Source organism: Elephantulus edwardii, unplaced genomic scaffold, assembly GCF_000299155.1.
Source record: "Elephantulus edwardii isolate Elephantulus edwardi_28Jun2011 unplaced genomic scaffold, EleEdw1.0 scaffold00057, whole genome shotgun sequence".
Lineage (NCBI taxonomy): Eukaryota > Metazoa > Chordata > Mammalia > Macroscelidea > Macroscelididae > Elephantulus > Elephantulus edwardii.
Genome location: NW_006399807.1, coordinates 6,680,046 through 6,698,559, shown reverse-complemented (window position 1 = coordinate 6,698,559; position 18,514 = coordinate 6,680,046). Strand labels below are relative to the sequence as shown.

The following is an 18,514-nucleotide window of genomic DNA, read 5'->3' as shown; positions in this document are numbered from 1 at the left end:
ATTTCCTGGCTGCTGGTGCCAAGAGTGTTGATTGTGGAGCCAAGCAAACTAAAGCTGTTAACAATCTCAATCTCTTCACCATCTATCATGATGTTCCCAATTGGCCAAGTGGTGAGAATCTTTATTTTCTTGATATTAAGCTTCAATACATATTGGGGGCTGCAGTCCTTGACCTTCTACAGCAAGTGCTTCAGGTTCTCCTCAGTTTCAGCAAGCAGGATTGTGTCATTTGCATAACGCAGATTGTTGATGAGTCTTCCTTCAATCCTGATGCCACATTTCTCCTCATAGAGCCCAGCCTCCCAGATAACATGTTTTGCACATAGATTGAAATGGCATGGAGGTAGGACACATCCTGGCATACATCCTTCCCAATTTTGAGCCATGTGGTGTTCCCATGCTCTGTTCTGTTGACTGCCTCCCAGTCTAAGTATAGGTTTCACATAAGCACAATCAAGTGTTCTGACATTACCATTCTTCTTAGAGTCAACCACAGTGTGTTGTGGTCCACACAGTCAAATGCCTTTGCATAGTCAATGAAACTCAGATAGACATTCCTCTGGTACTTTCTGCTTTCAGCCAAGATCCATCTAACATTAGCTACAATATCCCTAGTCTCATGACCCCTTCTAAACCCAGCCTGGACTTCTGGCAGTTCTCTGCTGATGTGCTGGTCCAGTCGTTTTTGGATAATCTTCAGCAGAATCTTCTTTCATGTGATATTAATGATGCTGTTTGATAATTTCCACATTCTGTCAGATTGCCTTTCTTTGGAATAAGAACAAATATAAATCTCTTCCAGTCAGTTGGCCAGGTGATTGTCCTCCAGATTTCTTGGCCCAACTTGGCGGGCACATACAGGACAGTACCTGTTTGTTGAAATATATTAGTTGGAATGCCATAAATTCCTGGGGCCTTATTTTCCCCCCAATTTCTTCAGAGCAGGTTAAACTTCCTTTATCACCACAGGTTCTTATAATAGAACACACTTAGACTAGCAGATAGGGCTAGTGGAGGCCTCAAGGATGGAAACACAAGGGAGGAGGAACAGTTGTAAGCAGACACTAGTGACATGGAATGTGAGAACATGAATGTAGGAAAATTAGATATGTTAAGAAAGAAATGGAATGCATAAATATTGACATATTAGGTATTGGCAAAGTGAGGTAGACCGGCATGGGGCATTTTGAGTCAGATGATTATATGATCTACTATGCTAGAGATGAAAAGGTGAGGAAAAATGGAGTTGCTTTCATAGTTAAAGAAGTCATTTCTAGATCTGTCTTGAAATACAATATTGTGAGTGACAGGATCATATCCATATGCATACAAGAAAGTCCAGTGAATACCACTATCATTCAGATATATGCACCAAAAACCAGAGCCAAAAAAGAGGAAATAGAAGATGTCTACCAACTTTTGCAGTTAGAGATTGATCGAACATGCGATCAAGATGCATTAATAATAATGGGTGACTGGAATGCAAAAGTTGGGAACAGAGAAGGATCAGTAGTTGAAAAACATGGACTTGGTGACAGAAATGAAGCTGGAGATAGAACGAAAGAACTTTGCACAATCAACGATTTATACATTGTATATACATTTTATAAAGAACATAAATGCAGGCTATACACATAGAGTTCACCTGATGGTATGCATAGAAATCAGATCGATTACATCTGTGGAAAGAATAACTAGAGAAGCTCAATTATCAGCTGTGAAAACTAGGCCAGGTGCTGATTGTGGAACAGACCACCAAGTATTCATATGAAAGTTCAAGCTGAAGCTAAGGAAAATGAAATCAAATCCACTGTAACCAAAATATGAAATGGTGACTGTTGTATTGGGCTCTTGTGTGTCAGGAAGTGTGACGATGGCACAGGATAGAATAGAGTTCACATCTTTTGGTCATAAGGTTGCTGTGAATTTTATCCTACTAGACAGAACCTAACAACAACCACATAGCTTGAATTAGGAGCACTTTAGTCTCTAGACTGAGCACTCTGGAGAGATCCCTGAAAGCCAAATTTCCCATGTAATGAATCTTTTGATTTCCTGACTACTGGTGCCAAGAGTGTTGATTGTGGAGCCAAGCAAGCTGAAATTATTAACAATCTCAATCTCTTGTCCACCTATCATCATGCTGCCAATTGGCCCAGTGGTGAGAATTTTTATTTTCTTTTTTTTAATTTTTTTATTAAGTTTTGTGTGCGTGTACCGTCAAATCAGATCTGACTGGTACAGGAGGAGATTGCCCCTCCTTCCCCGGCAGAGCATCTGGTGGATTTGAACCGTGCACCTCTGGGATTGTAGTTGCAGCTTCTTGCCACTAGGCCACCAGAGCTCCCCAATTTTTATTTTCTTGATGTTGAGCTTCAATCCATATTGAAGATGACAGTCCTTGACCTTCTGCAGCAAATGCCTCAGGTCTTCTTCAGTTTCTGCAAGCAAGGTTGTGTCATCTGAACAATGTAGGTTGTTGAAAAATCTTCCTCCAATTCTGATACCACATTCTTCCTCATAAAGTCCAACCTCTCAAATGATCTGTTCTGCATATAGATTGAAAAAGTATGGAAATAAGATGCATACCTGATGTGTAGCTCTCCTGATTTTGAACCATACAGTGTTTCCTTGCTGTGTTTTTACTACTGCTTCCTTGCCCAAGTATGGGTTTCACATGAGCACAATTAAGTCTTCTGGGATTCCCATTCTTCTTAAAATTAGCTGCAGTTTGTGGTAATCCACACAGTCATATGCCTTTGCATAGTCAATGAAACACAGATAAACATTCTTCTGGTATTGTCTTCTTTCAGCTAAGATCCATCTAACATTGGCTATAGTGTCCCTACTGCCATAGCCTCTTCTAAGCTCAGCTTGTACATCTGGCAGTTCTCTGTGGATGTACTGTTCCAGTCATTTTCAGATAATAATCTTCAGCAAGATCTTTCTTGCATGTGAAGGAAGAAAAAGCCAAGATGGATGTCAAAAGAGACTCTGAATATTGCACTAGAGGGCCGACAATCCAAAGGAAAGGGAAGAAATCAAGAAGTTAAGGAGCTGAACAGAAGATTCCAAAGGGTAGTGTGAGAGGACATAGTAAATTATTTTAATGAAATGTACAAAGAGCTGGATTTGGAAAATTGAGAGGAACTTGCTCAGCATTTCTTAAGCAGACGGAAGTGAAGGACAAATTCAAGCCTCGAGTTGCAATGCTAAGGATGCTCTGGGCAGAATGTTGAATGATCCCGGAAGCATCAAAAGAAGATGGAAGGAATACACAGAGTCACTGTACCAAAGAAAATTGGCTGACAGAAGAATTTTATGAAACTACATATAACCATGAGGCAATGGTGATGAAGGAGGAAGTTCAAGCAAAATAGGAGGCCTCAGGAATTGTTGGTATACTAATAGAAATATTTCAACAAAGATACGGACCTGACATGCTTGCCAGGTTGTGCCAAGAAATCTGGAGGACAACCACTTTGGCAACTGAGAGATCCGTATTTATTCCCATTCCAAGAAAAAGTGATCTGACAGTGTATGGAATGAGAGGAAGCAAGTGAGATACATATTTTAGAGGAGGGCTGTCTTTTTAAAAATCTATGAATTGAGGGGAGCTCTGGTGGCCTAGTGGCAAGGAGCTGCAACTACAATCCCAGAGGCGAACAGTTCGAATCCACCAATTGCTCTGCCGGGGAAGGAGGGACAATCTCCTCCTGTACCAGTCAGATTTGATTTGACGGTACACGCACACAAAAATAATAAAATTTAAAAAAACCTCCTCTATAAAAATCTATGAATTGACATATTTCTAAAACAAATATTAGGAGTCAAGAGATGATGATTCAATGTATATTTGTTGGAGGTAGAAAAAAAAATGCCTTTGTTAGGGATTGTTCTGTAAAACTTTAGATTCATAGTCTCTGTGTACATAAGTGATCATATATAATCCAGTGGTCCATGAAGTCTATGGATCTTATAATCAATTCCAGACAGGCTTCTGTGGCTAATGCCAATGACACCAACGATATAGTTTTGAGTTTGGCCCAGAGTGTTATATTAGCACTGCTGTTTCCATTTAAGGAAACAAAACCAGTGGTATTGAGACAGTTAACAAACTGGTGTTGAATCATGTAAAATTTAACCAGAACAGTTTATTTCTACCCTGAACCTGAAGATCATGCCCCCTATATGCTGAGCAAACCATTAGAGAAGCTGGACTTTATGAAGAATAATGTTGGACATTGGAGGAAAACTAATCAATAACCTTTGGCATGCAGATGATACAACATTGCTTGCTGAAAATGAGGAGGACATGAGCTGCTTGCTATAGAGGATCAAGGACTGCAGCCGTCAATGTGGATTACATCTCAACACTAAGAAAATAAAAAAAAACCTTCATCACTGAGCTCTTAGGCAGTATCATGATAGATGAAGAAAAGATTGCAATTGTTAGCGATTTAATCTTGGTTGGATCTACAATCAACACATTTGGTGTGAGCAGTCCAGATATCAGGAGACATATTGCATTGGAAAAGTTGGCTCTCAGGAATCTCTCAGAAAGTGCAGAGGGGACAAGGATGTAATATTAAGGTGTGCCTGATTCAGGCCATGGTTTTTCCAATAACCGGGTATGTATCTGAGTGCTGGACAATGAGTAAGGATGACAAGATTAAGAATTGATGCCTTGGAGTTGTAGTGTTGGAGAAGAGTGCTGAATTGCAAAAAAAGGAGGAAAAAAAAAAGAGATGTCTTGGAAAAGGTACAACTAGACTCCTTTGAAGGCAAGGATGGTGAAGTGTTAATTTGCATACTTTGAGCTTGTTGTTGTTGTTATGTGCCACTGAGTCACCTGTGACTCACAGTGACTTTATATACAACAGCCCTAAACCCTGCTCTATCCAGTGCCAATCTTATTGTCTCTTACACATCTATCCCCATTACCCCAGTCACTGAATCAATCCATCTCATCAAGGGTCTTCATCTCTTGTACTGTCCATCTACCCTCTCAAACATGATATCTCTTTCCTCTCCTTGCAACATGTCCAAAGTATGTCAGGTGAAGCTTCAGAGTCCTTGTCTCCAAGCAGCAACCTGGTCTCACCCTCTCTAGGATGAATCTGCTTGTTTTCCTAGCTGTCCATAGTATATTCAGTACTCTTCTCTAGCACCACAGCTCAAAGGCATCAATTCTCCTTCTGTCATCCCTAGGCATTGTCCAGCTTTTCGATGTACAGGAAGTAATTGCAAAGACTAGATCAGGTGCACCTTGGTCTCCAGACTGACATCATTGCTCTTCAGTACTTTGGAAATGTCTCTGATAGCAGATTTTCCCAATACAATTAGTCTTTTAATTTCCTGGCTGCTGGTACCAAGAGTGTTAATTGTGGAGCCAAGGAAACTAAAGCTAATAACAATCTCAATCACTTCACTCTCTATCATGATACTGTCAATATGCACAGTGGTGAGAATCTTTGTTTTCTTGACATTGAGCTTCAATCCATATTGAAAGTTGTAGTCCTCGACCTTCTGCAGCAAGCACTTTAGGTCAGGAGGGGCTATTCCTTGTAAAGGGGTATTATGTTTGGAAAGGTGGAGGGTCAGTGAAGGACAGGAAGACAGACCCTCAATGAGATGGATTGATACAATGCCTGTTGCAATGGGCTCAAGTGTGTGGAGGATGATAAGAATGATGCAGGATAAGACAGAGTTCAGATTTGTTGTTCATAGGGTCTTTAGGAGTCATACTTGACTTGATGGCACCTAACAACAATAGTTTCAATATAAGACTGGAAGGCAGTTTGAACCCATCTAGTAGTATTAAGGAAGAAATAGTTCTACAGTCGGCTTCCATTAACATCCTAGCCAAGAAAATTCTATAGATTAGTTCTTCCCTATAACACATGAGGTCACCATGAGTCACTCAAAGAGAAATAACAACAGTTACTTTACAAAACATTGAGAAAGACTCTAGATCTTAGAAGTAAGACAGTATTGAACTGTTAATTACTGTTCTGTTCATAAAAGTCTCTGCTATGCATGTCTAAGAGGTAAGAAGAATGAACAAGGCTGTCTTTGTAAGATCCCTTGGCTGACACCTTATGAATGCCTGTTAGTAGTAGGTTTTAGTATAAAAGGCCTTTATTCCTCATATTTTTCCATGTAGACTTTGCTTTCTGCATCTTGTATATTGAGCTTCTGTTTGTTTCACTATTTGCCATTAAATGAATAGCATTTACTTTTTTTATAATTTAAGAGAATTTCATAGCGTAGTGCCTCACATCTAAATGAATCTTTACCCACTCATGGTCATCAATTCTTATTCAAAGCTGTCTTATAAGATGGGATATAGGGAGCTCTGGTCGCCTACTGGCAAGAAGCTGCACTGCAATCCCAGAGGTATGTGGTTTGAATCCACCAGATGCTCTGCTGGAGAAGGAGGGCAATCTCCTCCTGTACCTGTCAGATCCAATTTGACAGTACACATACACACACACACACACACACAAAAAAAAAAAAAAAAAAGATGGAATATAACTGCCCCATCGGGTTCCCAAGACATTTTAGGGGACAGGTTGCCTTTTCTTTCTCCTCTGAGCAACTGTGAGTAACAACTTTGTTAACAACTCAACACTCAACCTTTAGACCATACAAAGTTCTTTTTGGTCATTACTATTACTTTTGAAAGCAAGAAAAATAAGGAAATTCATTACCATTAAATTAATTTTGACTCATAGCAATCTTCATGGGGTTTTCCAAGGCTGTAAATCTTAACACAGATTACCCATGTTTCTCCCACAGAGTCACTAAGGGCTATGCCATTAGATTTCCTTTTATAAACTTTAGTATACAGAAGATAAAAAAAAATCAATGCCTATGAATTGTGGTGTTTGTGAAGTGTATTGAGTATCACTTGGACTGACAAAAGAACAAGCAAATATGCCTGGAAGGAAGTGTAACCAGAGTGCTCCTTAGAAGGATGGTGAAACTTTTGCCTCACTTTGTACATTTTGTCAGGAGGAACTAGTCCTTAAAGAGAGAATTCTAGGGAGAGTATCGAGTTGACGATAGAAAGATCCTCAAATAAATGAATTGACAGTGACTACTTGGGCTTGGCAGAGTTGGTGAGGGCAGGGTAGCCAGGGCAGAGTTCAGATCTGTTGTTTATATGGTCGCTATGAGTTGTTGTCGATTCAATGGCACCTAACAACACTAGACAAAGAAAAAAAAAAGATGGATCAAGAATGAAGTAATTTCCCGAGTCTTTTATGGCAAGCTAAATACTCCACCCAGTCCTCTGCTTTCTTCAGGGTATAGGATCAAGAGTGAGATCCTATGATGTCCCAGGAAACAAAAGACAAAAAATAGAGCATATTATGGGCTTTATAAACTAAGCTTTATAGATGGGGCTCTGGATGTCTAGTGACAAGCTGCGCTGCAATCAGGCTGCAAGACAAGCAGTTAGAATCTACCAGGTGCTCTGCAGGGAGGGGGGCAGGAGAATGGGTAATCTCCTCCTTTGGGATTAACGGTTCCGATTGAATGGTACGTAACAATACAAACAAAGCATAAGCAATGGTCATCAGGAGGAAGGAAGTCACAGGCATCATCCTACAGCTATGGCGAGTTGGACCCCCACCCACGGTGTCAGCCCCGCCCAGGAATCCCCGCCCCTCCGCTCGCCCCGCCCCCCGCTGCAAGCAGCTTCCTGAGGCCCCGCCCCGCGGCTTTTCTGGCGGAGTCGGAGTTTCGGGCGTCCTCCCATGTTTCTCAGAGTGGGTCTGGGTGCGCGTGCTCCGCTTCTTGGCGTTTTCCGGCCAGCTTCCAAAGCCACCATGAGTACTGGCACCTTTGTCGTGTCACGGCCACTCAATTACCGCAACGGGTCCTACGTGGAGCCAGCCGACTCTTCCGGCACCGAGAAGGCTTTCGAGCCAGCGACGGGTAATTTAGCGGGAGTCAGGGAGGCCGTGGGCGGCAGGGCCGGCGCGCGAGCTGACGCTCTCGCATTCTCTGCAGCACACGTTTTTTCTTCCCTGAACCTTCATCCAGCAAAACATTACTGAGTACAGATACGAGTCTGTAGAGTTTTGTGTTTAGGCACCTAATTGTTCTGTGCAAAAATCATGCTTGACAGGGATGGGAAGGGAGTGGAAAAGAGGAAAAGGTAGTCAAGTTGCGCTGTTGAGACTTGGGATGATGGGTAATTTACAAACCTGACGAAGAGAGGCCACAAATTCCTGATGCATCAAGTTGTGCCGTGGTTAATTATTAATTTGTGAATCTCTAATTTGTGACTGCTGCCATGTCTCCAGCGCCCTGCATGAGGATCATTTCCGGAAGGAGGGTGGGGGGGAGAAGGGGCGGCGACAAATGTTTGTGATGAAACACTTGTTAAGGGAGCACTCAGATACTTGCTGAAGAACATGCATCAAGACCTTGTTGCGGTATTGTGATCGTAGAAAAATCCATTTTTTTAGGGTTAAAGTGTTTCTGTTCATGAATCAGACATGGGTACTAACAGAACCCCAGCCTTGGTCCACAGTTCATAATGCGTAGCACACAGTGCTGGGCCGGCGCAGGGTTTACCCTGACAATGCTGAAGATAACTAAGAGGAGTTCTTTGTTTGGCTAAGTTGTATGGAATATTTATGGGGAGGAAGAATGTGTATACCTGAATGGTATTTAGCCGAGATGACAAAACTGACTTGTATGGGAAAGAGCAGTGGCTTGTCAAGAGCAGGAAGGGACTCAGAGATTGCCCCCCTTCGCTGGTGACTTAGTGGTAAGTAGTTGTGCTGCCAACACAAGAGCAGGCAGGCGGTTGGAACTCACCAGCTGCTCCACCGGAGACAGGTGGCAACCCTTGCTGTTCACAGCTTCTGAATCCAGCTGGCGAGTCAGCTGCTTCTGACCCAGAAGCAACTAACAGTAGCTTTTACATGTGGGGGAATGGCCTCACCCTTTCCAGTACAGAAATTGCAGATTTTGTATCATCTCTGGAAAAAAGCATTATGCTTGCAGTTTTTGTGGGAAAGGCAGAGGAAATGCTGAATTGACATAAAGGAATTCTTGCAAAATGAGTCCAGATATGGGTAGACAGAAAACAGAACATTTCCTCTTTTGTCTCAGAATGGGAATGTTGTTATTTGCTACCAGATAAGTTCCAACTGAGAGTAGCTCTGTGCACAAGAAAATAAAATAATGCCAAGTACTACACAGTTATAAAAAATTGTTGCTTTGGATCCATTATTATATACTGTTATCAGTAGTACATTGTATTGAAAGTCCTCTTACCGACCCACCACTTTACCAATCATGATTTTTTTTTTAAGGGACAAATCTTTCCTGGGCATGTCTATAATAGGGACTAAAACAAAACATTGTACCAAGCCAATTCTGCTTCATAGTGACCGCATGGGCCAGAACAGAACCACTCGATAGAATTTCCTGGGCTGTAAATCATTCTAGGAGCAGACTGCCTTAATCTTTCCCCTGTGGAATGACTAGTGGGTTCCAACTTTTGGTTAGAAACCCAACACTTATTCCAGTGTACCACCAGTGCTCTTGAATTTTGAAAATTCCAAATCCACTGCTGTTGAATTGATAATTATATTCTTCTAAGTGGAATAGCACTGGTCTGCCCATTTGCTGTACATAGGTAGGTAACTTGTGGCTGCTGTGATGCTAAATACAGTGATACTGATGTGTCAGATATGATAATGGTCACCCATGGTGGACAGTGTTTAGTGGAATTCCCTGATTAAAATAAGCTTGGAAGCAGGAGTGGCATCCACTTCTGAAATAGCTTGCTTCGGGAAACACTACGAACTTGGAAAAATGATGAAAGTTATACAAGTGTTCAGGTCTTTTGTTCATAGGGTCGTTATGAGTCATCTACAACTCGACAGCACATAAAAAGAAGCCACCCAAGTCAAGTTTCTAAGGATGTAAACATTCATAGGAGCATACTGTTTCATCTTTCTCCTGAACAGTGGCTCTTATGTTTGAATAACTGATCTTTCAGTTAGCAGCCCAACACGTAACACATTACACTGCTATGGCTCCTTAGAATAGGGATGTTGTTCTTGTGTACTGTTGCATAGGGACTGATTTGTAAAAGACTCTCCAATGGGTTTTCAGAGCCAGTGAATCACATGGAAGGGGATTACACATCTTTCTCCCATGGATCAGCTGGTTGATTTGAACCACATGTCTTTGGGTTGATAGCATGATTCCTTACCACTAAGTCCCAACAGTCAGGAGAACAGGAAACGTATTGCAGTGGCAAAGTCTATAGTGATGAGGGACTTCTCCAAATTATTGAGGAACACTTATGTCACTTTGAAGACTAAGGTGTGTCTGATTCAGGCTATGATCTTTTTAGTCACTTGATATGCATCTGAGAGCTGAAAAGTGAATAAGGATGACAGAAGAATGGATGCCTTTGAAATGTAGTATTGTAGAAGAATACTGACTATCCTATGAACTGCCAAAAGAAGAAACATGTCTTGGAAAGGATGCAGCCAGAGTGCTCCCAGGAGGCGGGTGGGGAAAAAAAGTTTCATCTAGGAAAGGCTATTCCTTGAAGAGGGATATTAAGCTTAGAAAGTTGGAGGGATGGCAAAGGAGAGGAAGACCCTCAACCAAGTGGATTGACACAGTGACTACAGCAATGAGCTTGAGTATGTGAGATTGTAAGGATGGCACAGGATAGGACATGGTTCAGACCTATTGTTCATAGTGTTGCTAAGAGTCATATTCGACTTGGCAGAATCTAATAACATCAAGCCGTCAGAGCTCCATAATTACACAGGGGAGGAGATTCTTTCTCCTGCCAAGCATCTTGTGAATTCTGTGGAAAGCTACATTTATTTGGGTTGGCAGTATAGCTCCTTAACACGTGGCTACCAGAGATCCCTATACTACACACTTGCACAAAATCCCCTCTAGATATTGGATATTTCCATGTTTTAGATACATATGTGTGGTGGCAAGAAGATGTGCGGCAGTCCTGAAAGCATGCCATTCATGTCCACCAGCTCTGCCATGGGAGAAGGATGGGCAATCTCCGCCTGTGCAGTTAAGTGCCTTTGAAAACCTGCTCCTGGAGGGTCAGCTATAGGTCTGTTTCAACTCAATGGTACACAACAACAAATGTAACTCTGTATATCTCCTTCCCTCATCCATTGGTATCAAGTTGGAACTGAGTCATAGCCAGTCTTCCAAAGGGTTTCTGAGGCTATAAATCACGTAGGGCATTGCCCATCTTTCTTCTGAGGTCCTGCTAGTGTATTTGAACTTCCAGAGAGGTGCAGCCTTTGATTAGCAGCACAAGTCTATGGACTATACTACCAGAGTTCCACACACATGCAGACACACATCCCTTCCTTTCTTTTAGGAGCATTATTTCTTGATACTGTCGTTTATGAATCATATTGTTGTCATTATTGTTGTTAGGTGCTCTTGAGTTGACTGCAACTCATAGTGAGCCTATGAATAATGAATCTGTGCCTTGCCCTGTCTTCTGCCATCATCATGTTTGAGGTGCTTGAGCCCATTGATACAGTCACTGTGTCAGCCCATCTCGTTGAAGATCTTCCTCTGCTTTGCCAAATCTCTGCCTTTCTAAACATGATGTCTTTTCTCAAGGACAGGCCCTTTTCCGACAGCATGACCAATGTATGTGAGATGCAGATAGAGTAATTTTCTGAGTCAGCTTTCTGGCAAATGACAAGACTAGGTATGTTTCACTTCAGAATCTCTGTGCTGAAGACAGCAGAAGACAAAGACAGTATATATGCACGATAATCCTGGACTCCACAGTTTAAATAAAAAATGGCAAGATAGTACTTCAAACCCTGTAGAAAGAAACTGTGAAACCATGAAATAAGATCAATAGACACAGACCCATAAACAGTGCATGTGGCCATTTTGAACAGCTATCTCTGTTGCATGGAAGCCACGACAGCAGTGACAGCAGCAGTCGCTGTATCCACAACAGTGGCTGGCTGATGAAGGAGAAGATGCAATCTCCTGTGGCCCCCCTGGAGATCAGAAGAGTTACTTCCCTCTGCCTCTACCACTAACCAGGTGCTTGACAAGTTTCCCCCAAGCCAGCCCCAGCTCTTCTAAGGCCACGACCACATCATCTTGTGTCTAGAGCTGGAAGAGTGCAGAGTTTTAGTCTAGAACCTGTGTCTGTGACAAACCTGGCCAGTAGTTAGCCTCCAGATTAGTGAAGGTGCCCATCTGGGCCTTTTCCATCTCACTGGGCACCTTGACATTGCACACTCCAGACATTTAAAAAAATAATCTTCAACAATACCAGAGCAATGCCTATCTGTGTTTCATTGACTATGCAAAGGCATTTGACTGGATCACAACAAATAGTGGCTAACCTTGAGAAGAATGGGGATCCCAGAACACTTAATTGCGCTCATGTGAAACCTATATTTGGACCAGAAGGCAGTTGTCAGAATAGAGCAAGGAAACACTGCATGGTTCCAGAGTAGGAAAAGTTGTGTGTCAGGGATGCATCCTATCTCCATACCTTTTCACTCTAAATGCAGAACAGATCATTCAGGGAGGCTGGACTTTGTGAGAAGGAAAGTGGCATCAGGATTGGAGGAAAACTCATCAGCAACCTGTAGTATGCAGCTGATACAACCTTGCTTACTGAAACCAAAGAGGACATAAGGTGTTTACTACAGAAGGTCAAGGACTGTAGTCTTTAGTATGGATTGAAGCTCAACATCTAGCAAACAGATTGTCACCACTGGGCCAGTTAGCAGCTTCATGATGGATGGAGAAGAGATTGAGATAGTTGATAACTTGAGCTTGCTTGGTTCCACAGTCAAGACTCTTGGCACCAGCAGTCAGGAAATCAAAAGACGAATTGCACTGGGAAAATCTGCTGTCAGGAACCTCTCTAGAATACTGAAGAGCAACAAAGTCAGTCTGGAGACTAAGTCCATGGTTTTCACACTTACTTGATATACATCTGAGAGCTGGACAATAACTAAGGATGATAGAAGGAGGATTGATGCCTTTGCTTTGTGGTGCTGGAGAAGAGTGTTGAACATACTGTGGACTGCCAGGAGATGAAACAGGTCAGTCTTAGAGAGGGTGAAACCAGGCTGCTCCCTGGAGGCAAGCATTTTGAGGTTCCATCTCTCATTGGGCATGTGGTCAGGAGGGTGGAATCCTTGGAGAGGAACAGCTCAGGAGAGAAGACCAGGATGAGATGGATTGACTCAGTGACTAGAGAAGTGGGATAAGGTCTCTCAGAGATGATGAGATTGGTTCAGGATAGGGCAGGTTTCAGAGCTAATATACATAGGATCACTGTGAGTTGCAGACTACTCAATGGTGCATGACAGCCACAGCAGCAAATAAATACATTGGATTGGGTAAACCTGATGTCAAGGACTTCTATAAAGCATTAAGGAGCAATGATGTTAGTTTAAAGAGTAAGGTGCTTCTGATTAAAACCATTGTTTTTTGTTTATCTGTTATGCATATAAAAGTTAGACATTGACTAAGAATGACAGAAGAACTGATGTTTTTGAATTATGTTAGAGAAGAGTTCTGAATATCTAAAAGACTGCCGAAAGAACAAATAAGTCATGAGGGAAATATAGGCAGGATACTTACTGGAGGAAAAGAATGAGGAAGCTTCATCTTACGTGTTTGGACATGTTGTTGGAGGGTCCAGTCCTGGGAAAAGAACATATGCTTAAAAAGGTGAGGAATCATCAATGGAACGGAAAACCCTCAACGAGATGGAGTGACACAGTATCTAACAATGGATTAGAGTAAATTAGAAAAGGTAAAGATGGCATAGGGTAGATCAGGGTTCGGATCTGTTGTTTATAGAGACACTGTGAGTTGTAATTGACTTGATGGCACCTGTCAACAACAACAACAACAATCTGTGTATGAAAAGTTGGACAGTGATTAAAGACGAAAGAAGAATAATTGATGCCTTAAAATAATTTTGATGTTGGTAAAGAGTGTTAAATATACAATGGTCTACAAAAGGAACATAGAAATGTGTTGGAGGAAGTTTAACCAGGGTGTTCCTTAGAGGCAAGAATGTAAAAATTTTGTTTTATATGTGTTGGGCATATTGTCCCTTGGGGGGAAAAATCTGGGGAAAATAGTGAAAGAGAGGAAGGAAGGCTTTGAATGAGATTAATTGACACAGTGACTTCATGAGCTGAGCATGGCAGAGATGGTGAGGTTGGCGTAGGACAAAGCAAGGTATATATGTGTTCATAAGTTTGCTGTGAGTCATTGCAACTTGAAAACACTTAACAGCACTGTTAATAAATCTTGCTATAGAATAGAGGAAAATAGGGTTTCTTAACTAGAAATCTGTGCTGGATTTGCAATTTGTGATATAGATAAGTGTATTTTTTCTGAAGAGAGTTAAAAGTAGTTTCAAAAAGGTAAGAAAAAAAATCACTAGCAGATGACTGTTTTTGTCATAATACAGCAGTTCTGAAGCCTGCCCTGTCCTAAACCAGTCTCACTGACTCTGATACTCCCACCTCCATTACCATGTCAGTCCCTGTAGTCCAGTCTTCCTCTCCTGTCCTGTCACTCCACCCACCAAGCATGATGTCCTTCTCCAAGGACTGGTTATTCCTGGCCACATGCCCAAAGTATGTGAGACAGCTTCACAATCCTAGCTTCCAAGGAGAAACTTTAGTTCACCCACTCCAAGACAGACCTGTCTGTTCTCTTCATGATCCATGGTATATTCAAGACTCATTTCCAGCACCACAACTTAATGGCATTGATTCTTCTATCATTCTCAGTCATTTCTAGCTCTCTGATGCATAGCAAGTAATTGGAAAGACCATGGCCTGGATCAGGCACACCATAGTCTCTAGATCTACATCTTTCATCTCAGTACTCTGGAGAGGTCCCTGACCACAGATTTTCTCAATGCTTTAAAGCAGAAACCCCTTGTCTCACCCAAACTGAGAAAATAGGAAGCCAGAGGTCAGATTAAGGATTTCAGCTCTAGGGGAAGTTTTTCTCTCTATGTCAGTTGTGGGGAATATCCTTGTCTTCTCACCATCTTTTAGGCCTAGTGTGCCTTGAAGATCTGTGTGTGTCCTGACATTGATCTCCTGAGTTGAATAGGTTTTCAGTGCAGAGACCCTATGACTACAGGAAGCACACTCTTCTTTCTTGGTTGTTCTGAAGTCACTTTCTGTCTGCTTGCTTCTCTTTGATCTCTTGTGATGAAGAGATAACTAATTTCAAAGCACGGAGAATCATGGCCTAATCAACTTGACATTTTGGGGGGTGGGGGGAGAAGCACCCAGTTCAATCCATGACATGTCACTCTTTGAGCTCTCAAAATTCAGACTCTTGCCACATGCAAAACACATTTACCCTATCATATTATCTCAAATGTCTTAATTCACTCCAAGTCCAAAATAAAAGTGGCATAAAGTTTCTCTTCAGTGAATCTGGTAAATCTAGATTTCAAGTTTTCTGCTTTCCAAGTATAGTAGTAGAACAGACTCAAAGTTGACAGTTCTATCACAAATGGGAGAATTTAGAGGAAAAGAACTAATAATGGTTATCAAACAAATCTAAAACCCAGCAGATTAATTTATATTATCTCTTAAGCCAGTGGCCCCAACTAAGTCTCTTGACTGTTGGCCATGCTCACTGCATTCTGAGTGGAGGTCCCATGACCCTAGGCTGATGCTTCATCTACAGACTCACTGGCATTAAAAAACTAGAAAAGGGTGACAAATCTTAACACTAGATAAAGACAATGTTTCTCATTTCTACATGTTAAAAATTATCTGTGTGGACAGTGACTCACAATTTTGTTAAGAACTTCTGGTTTGGGGCAATTATGAAATTAAAGCATGATACTTTATTTAAATAAATGTATAACAACAGTTTGAGATAATATTGACTTTCTCTTTATAGGACGAGTGATAGCAACTTTCACATGTTCAGGAGAAAAGGAAGTAAATTTGGCTGTTCAAAATGCAAAGAATGCCTTTAAAATATGGAGCAAATTTTGTGGCATGGAGCGTTGCCGAATCCTTTTGGAGGCTGCCAGGATAATAAGGGTATGTGTTAATATATTCCCTTAGAAAACTCTCCCGTGAGGATTCTTTGTGATGATTTACAGTTAGATTTTGATGTAGAATTAGATTATAATGTTCTTTTTAAATTTTATATGAGTAACAGTTTACAGAACTAATTGGTTTTCCATTCAACAGTTCATATATATTTTTGCATCATGATACTGATTAAAATTTCTACTTTCTGGCCACATTCTTCCCACTACTTCCCTGTTTCCCATATCCATTTGGCCTTTCCTTTCCCTTCCTGCCATTTGAGCTTTATCCCTGCCCTTTTAATCTCGTATGGTTAATGGTTCTAAGGAGTGAGTGCCTCCTTGGTGGTATTTTTAATCTTTTGCACTACAGTGATTAGAAGCCAAAGCAAAGAGAAGCGATGCAGAAATAAAAAGAAAGGAACAGAGGATTTCAAGTGCAGCTCAAGAAGACAAAGCAAAATATTATAACAGAATGTGAGTTAGAAAATAAAAAGAGAACTGGCTTGGCATTTCTCTAGCTGAAAGAACTGAGAAAGTTAAGCTTTGTGTTGTAATACTGAGAGATGCTATGGGCAAAATCTTGAATGATCTATGAAGTATCAAAAGAAGCTGGAGGGAATATAGTTACTGTACAAAAAGGAATTGATTGATACTGACATATTCCAGGCAGTAACATATGATAAGGAGCCAGTGGTAATGAAGGAAGAAGGTCAAGTTGCATTGGAGGCTTTGGCAAAAAAGAAGACTTCAGTAATAAGTGTGGTACCAGGTGACATGTTTTAAATGACACAGCCCTGGATGTGTTCATCAGTCTGTGCCAAGAAATTTGGAATACCTGGCAAACTGGAAGAGATCCATTATCTGTTCTCATTCCCAAGAAAAGTGATCCAACAGAATGTGCAAATTTTCGAACAATATCATTACTATTACAGGCAAGCAAAATATTGCTGAAGATCAGCCAAAAACAGTTATTACAGTACATTGAGAGAGAACTGCCAGAAGTTGAAACATTCTTTAGGAGAGAATGTGACACTAGGAATATCATTGCTGATGTCAGATGGATCTTGATAGAAATAAAATACCAATAGAATGTATATTTGTGCTTTATTAACTATGTAATGGCTTTTGTGTGGATCATAATAAATTATGGTTAATATTTCAAAGATTGAGAATAACTGAACACATAATTATGCTCATATAAAACCTATACCAAGAAACTGTTTTCCAAACAGAACAAGAGAACATGGCACGGTTTGAAATCCAGAAAGGTATGCAGCATTTCTCTATACCTGTTTATTCTGTATGCTGAGCAAACTGTTCGAGAGGTTGGACTCTGTGATGAAGAATGTGCATCAATATAGGAAAATGAGTCATCAGCAACTTTTATCATGCAGATGGTACAATCTTGCTGCAGAAGATCAAAGACTAGAGCCTTCAACATGGATTGTGTCTCAACATCAAAAAGACAAAAATTCTTAACACTGGCTCGATAAACATCATCATGATAAATGGAGAAAAGATTTACATTGTGAATGAGTTCATCTTACTTGGACCCATAATACCACCCATGGCATCATCAGTCAAGAAACCAAAAGATGTATTGCATTGGGGAAGTCGGCTGTCAGAGAACTCTCCAATATACTAAGTAGCAAAGATGTCAGTTTGAAGACTAAACTGCCTTATTCCAACTTATTCAGGCACATCTTAGATGATCTGGACAGTGAATAAGGATGACAGAAGTAGAATTGATGCCTTTGAGTTGTGTTGCAGAAGAGTACTGAATGAACTGCTAATAGAATAAACAGATCTGTCCTGGAAAAGGTGCAGCCAGCATACTCCTTAAAGACAAAAATGGTGAAGCTTCCCACCAATAAAAGATAGCTGGGTTTTATTTAAAAAAAATGGTGAAGCTTCATCTCAAATACCTTGGACATGTTGCTAAGAGGGGCTATTCCTTGAAAAGTGATGTCATGCTTAGAAAAGTATAACGTCAGGGAAAGAGGAAGACCCTTAATGAGATAGATTTTCAGTTATTGCAATGGGGTCAAGTATGTCAGAGATGATGAGCATGGCACAGGATAGGACGGGATTCAGATGTGTTAAGTCGAAAGCACTTTACAACAACATTGTTTAAAGTTCAGCCACAGGGTAAGTTCTGTTCCAGGATTTTAAGGTGTCTAAATGGATGGTCCAGAAGAGACTGAAAATTGCACTGGAGCACAGAGAAGCCAAAGCACAAGGAAGAATTTAAGATACTAAAGAGTTGAATAGAAGATTTCAAAAGGCAGCACAGGATGACAAAGCAAAATATTACAATGAAATGTCCAAGGAGTTGGAGTTAGAAAATCAAAAGGGCCAAACTTGCTCAGCATTTCTTAAGCTCAAGGAACTGAAGAAAAAATTCAAACCTCG

The 18,514-nt window shown here is 41.0% G+C and overlaps 1 protein-coding gene across 1 annotated transcript in view; it reads left to right on the top strand.

Annotated features, from left to right (window-relative positions):
* Positions 1 to 7,763: 7,763 nt before the first annotated feature.
* Positions 7,764 to 18,514, top strand: part of ALDH9A1 (aldehyde dehydrogenase 9 family, member A1) — a 59,856-nt gene continuing 49,105 nt past the window's right edge. The window contains exons 1-2 of the mRNA XM_006887378.1: positions 7,764 to 7,944; positions 15,964 to 16,109. Of these exons, the coding sequence (XP_006887440.1) occupies positions 7,764 to 7,944; positions 15,964 to 16,109 (327 nt within the window). The remainder of the gene's footprint in view (positions 7,945 to 15,963; positions 16,110 to 18,514) is intronic.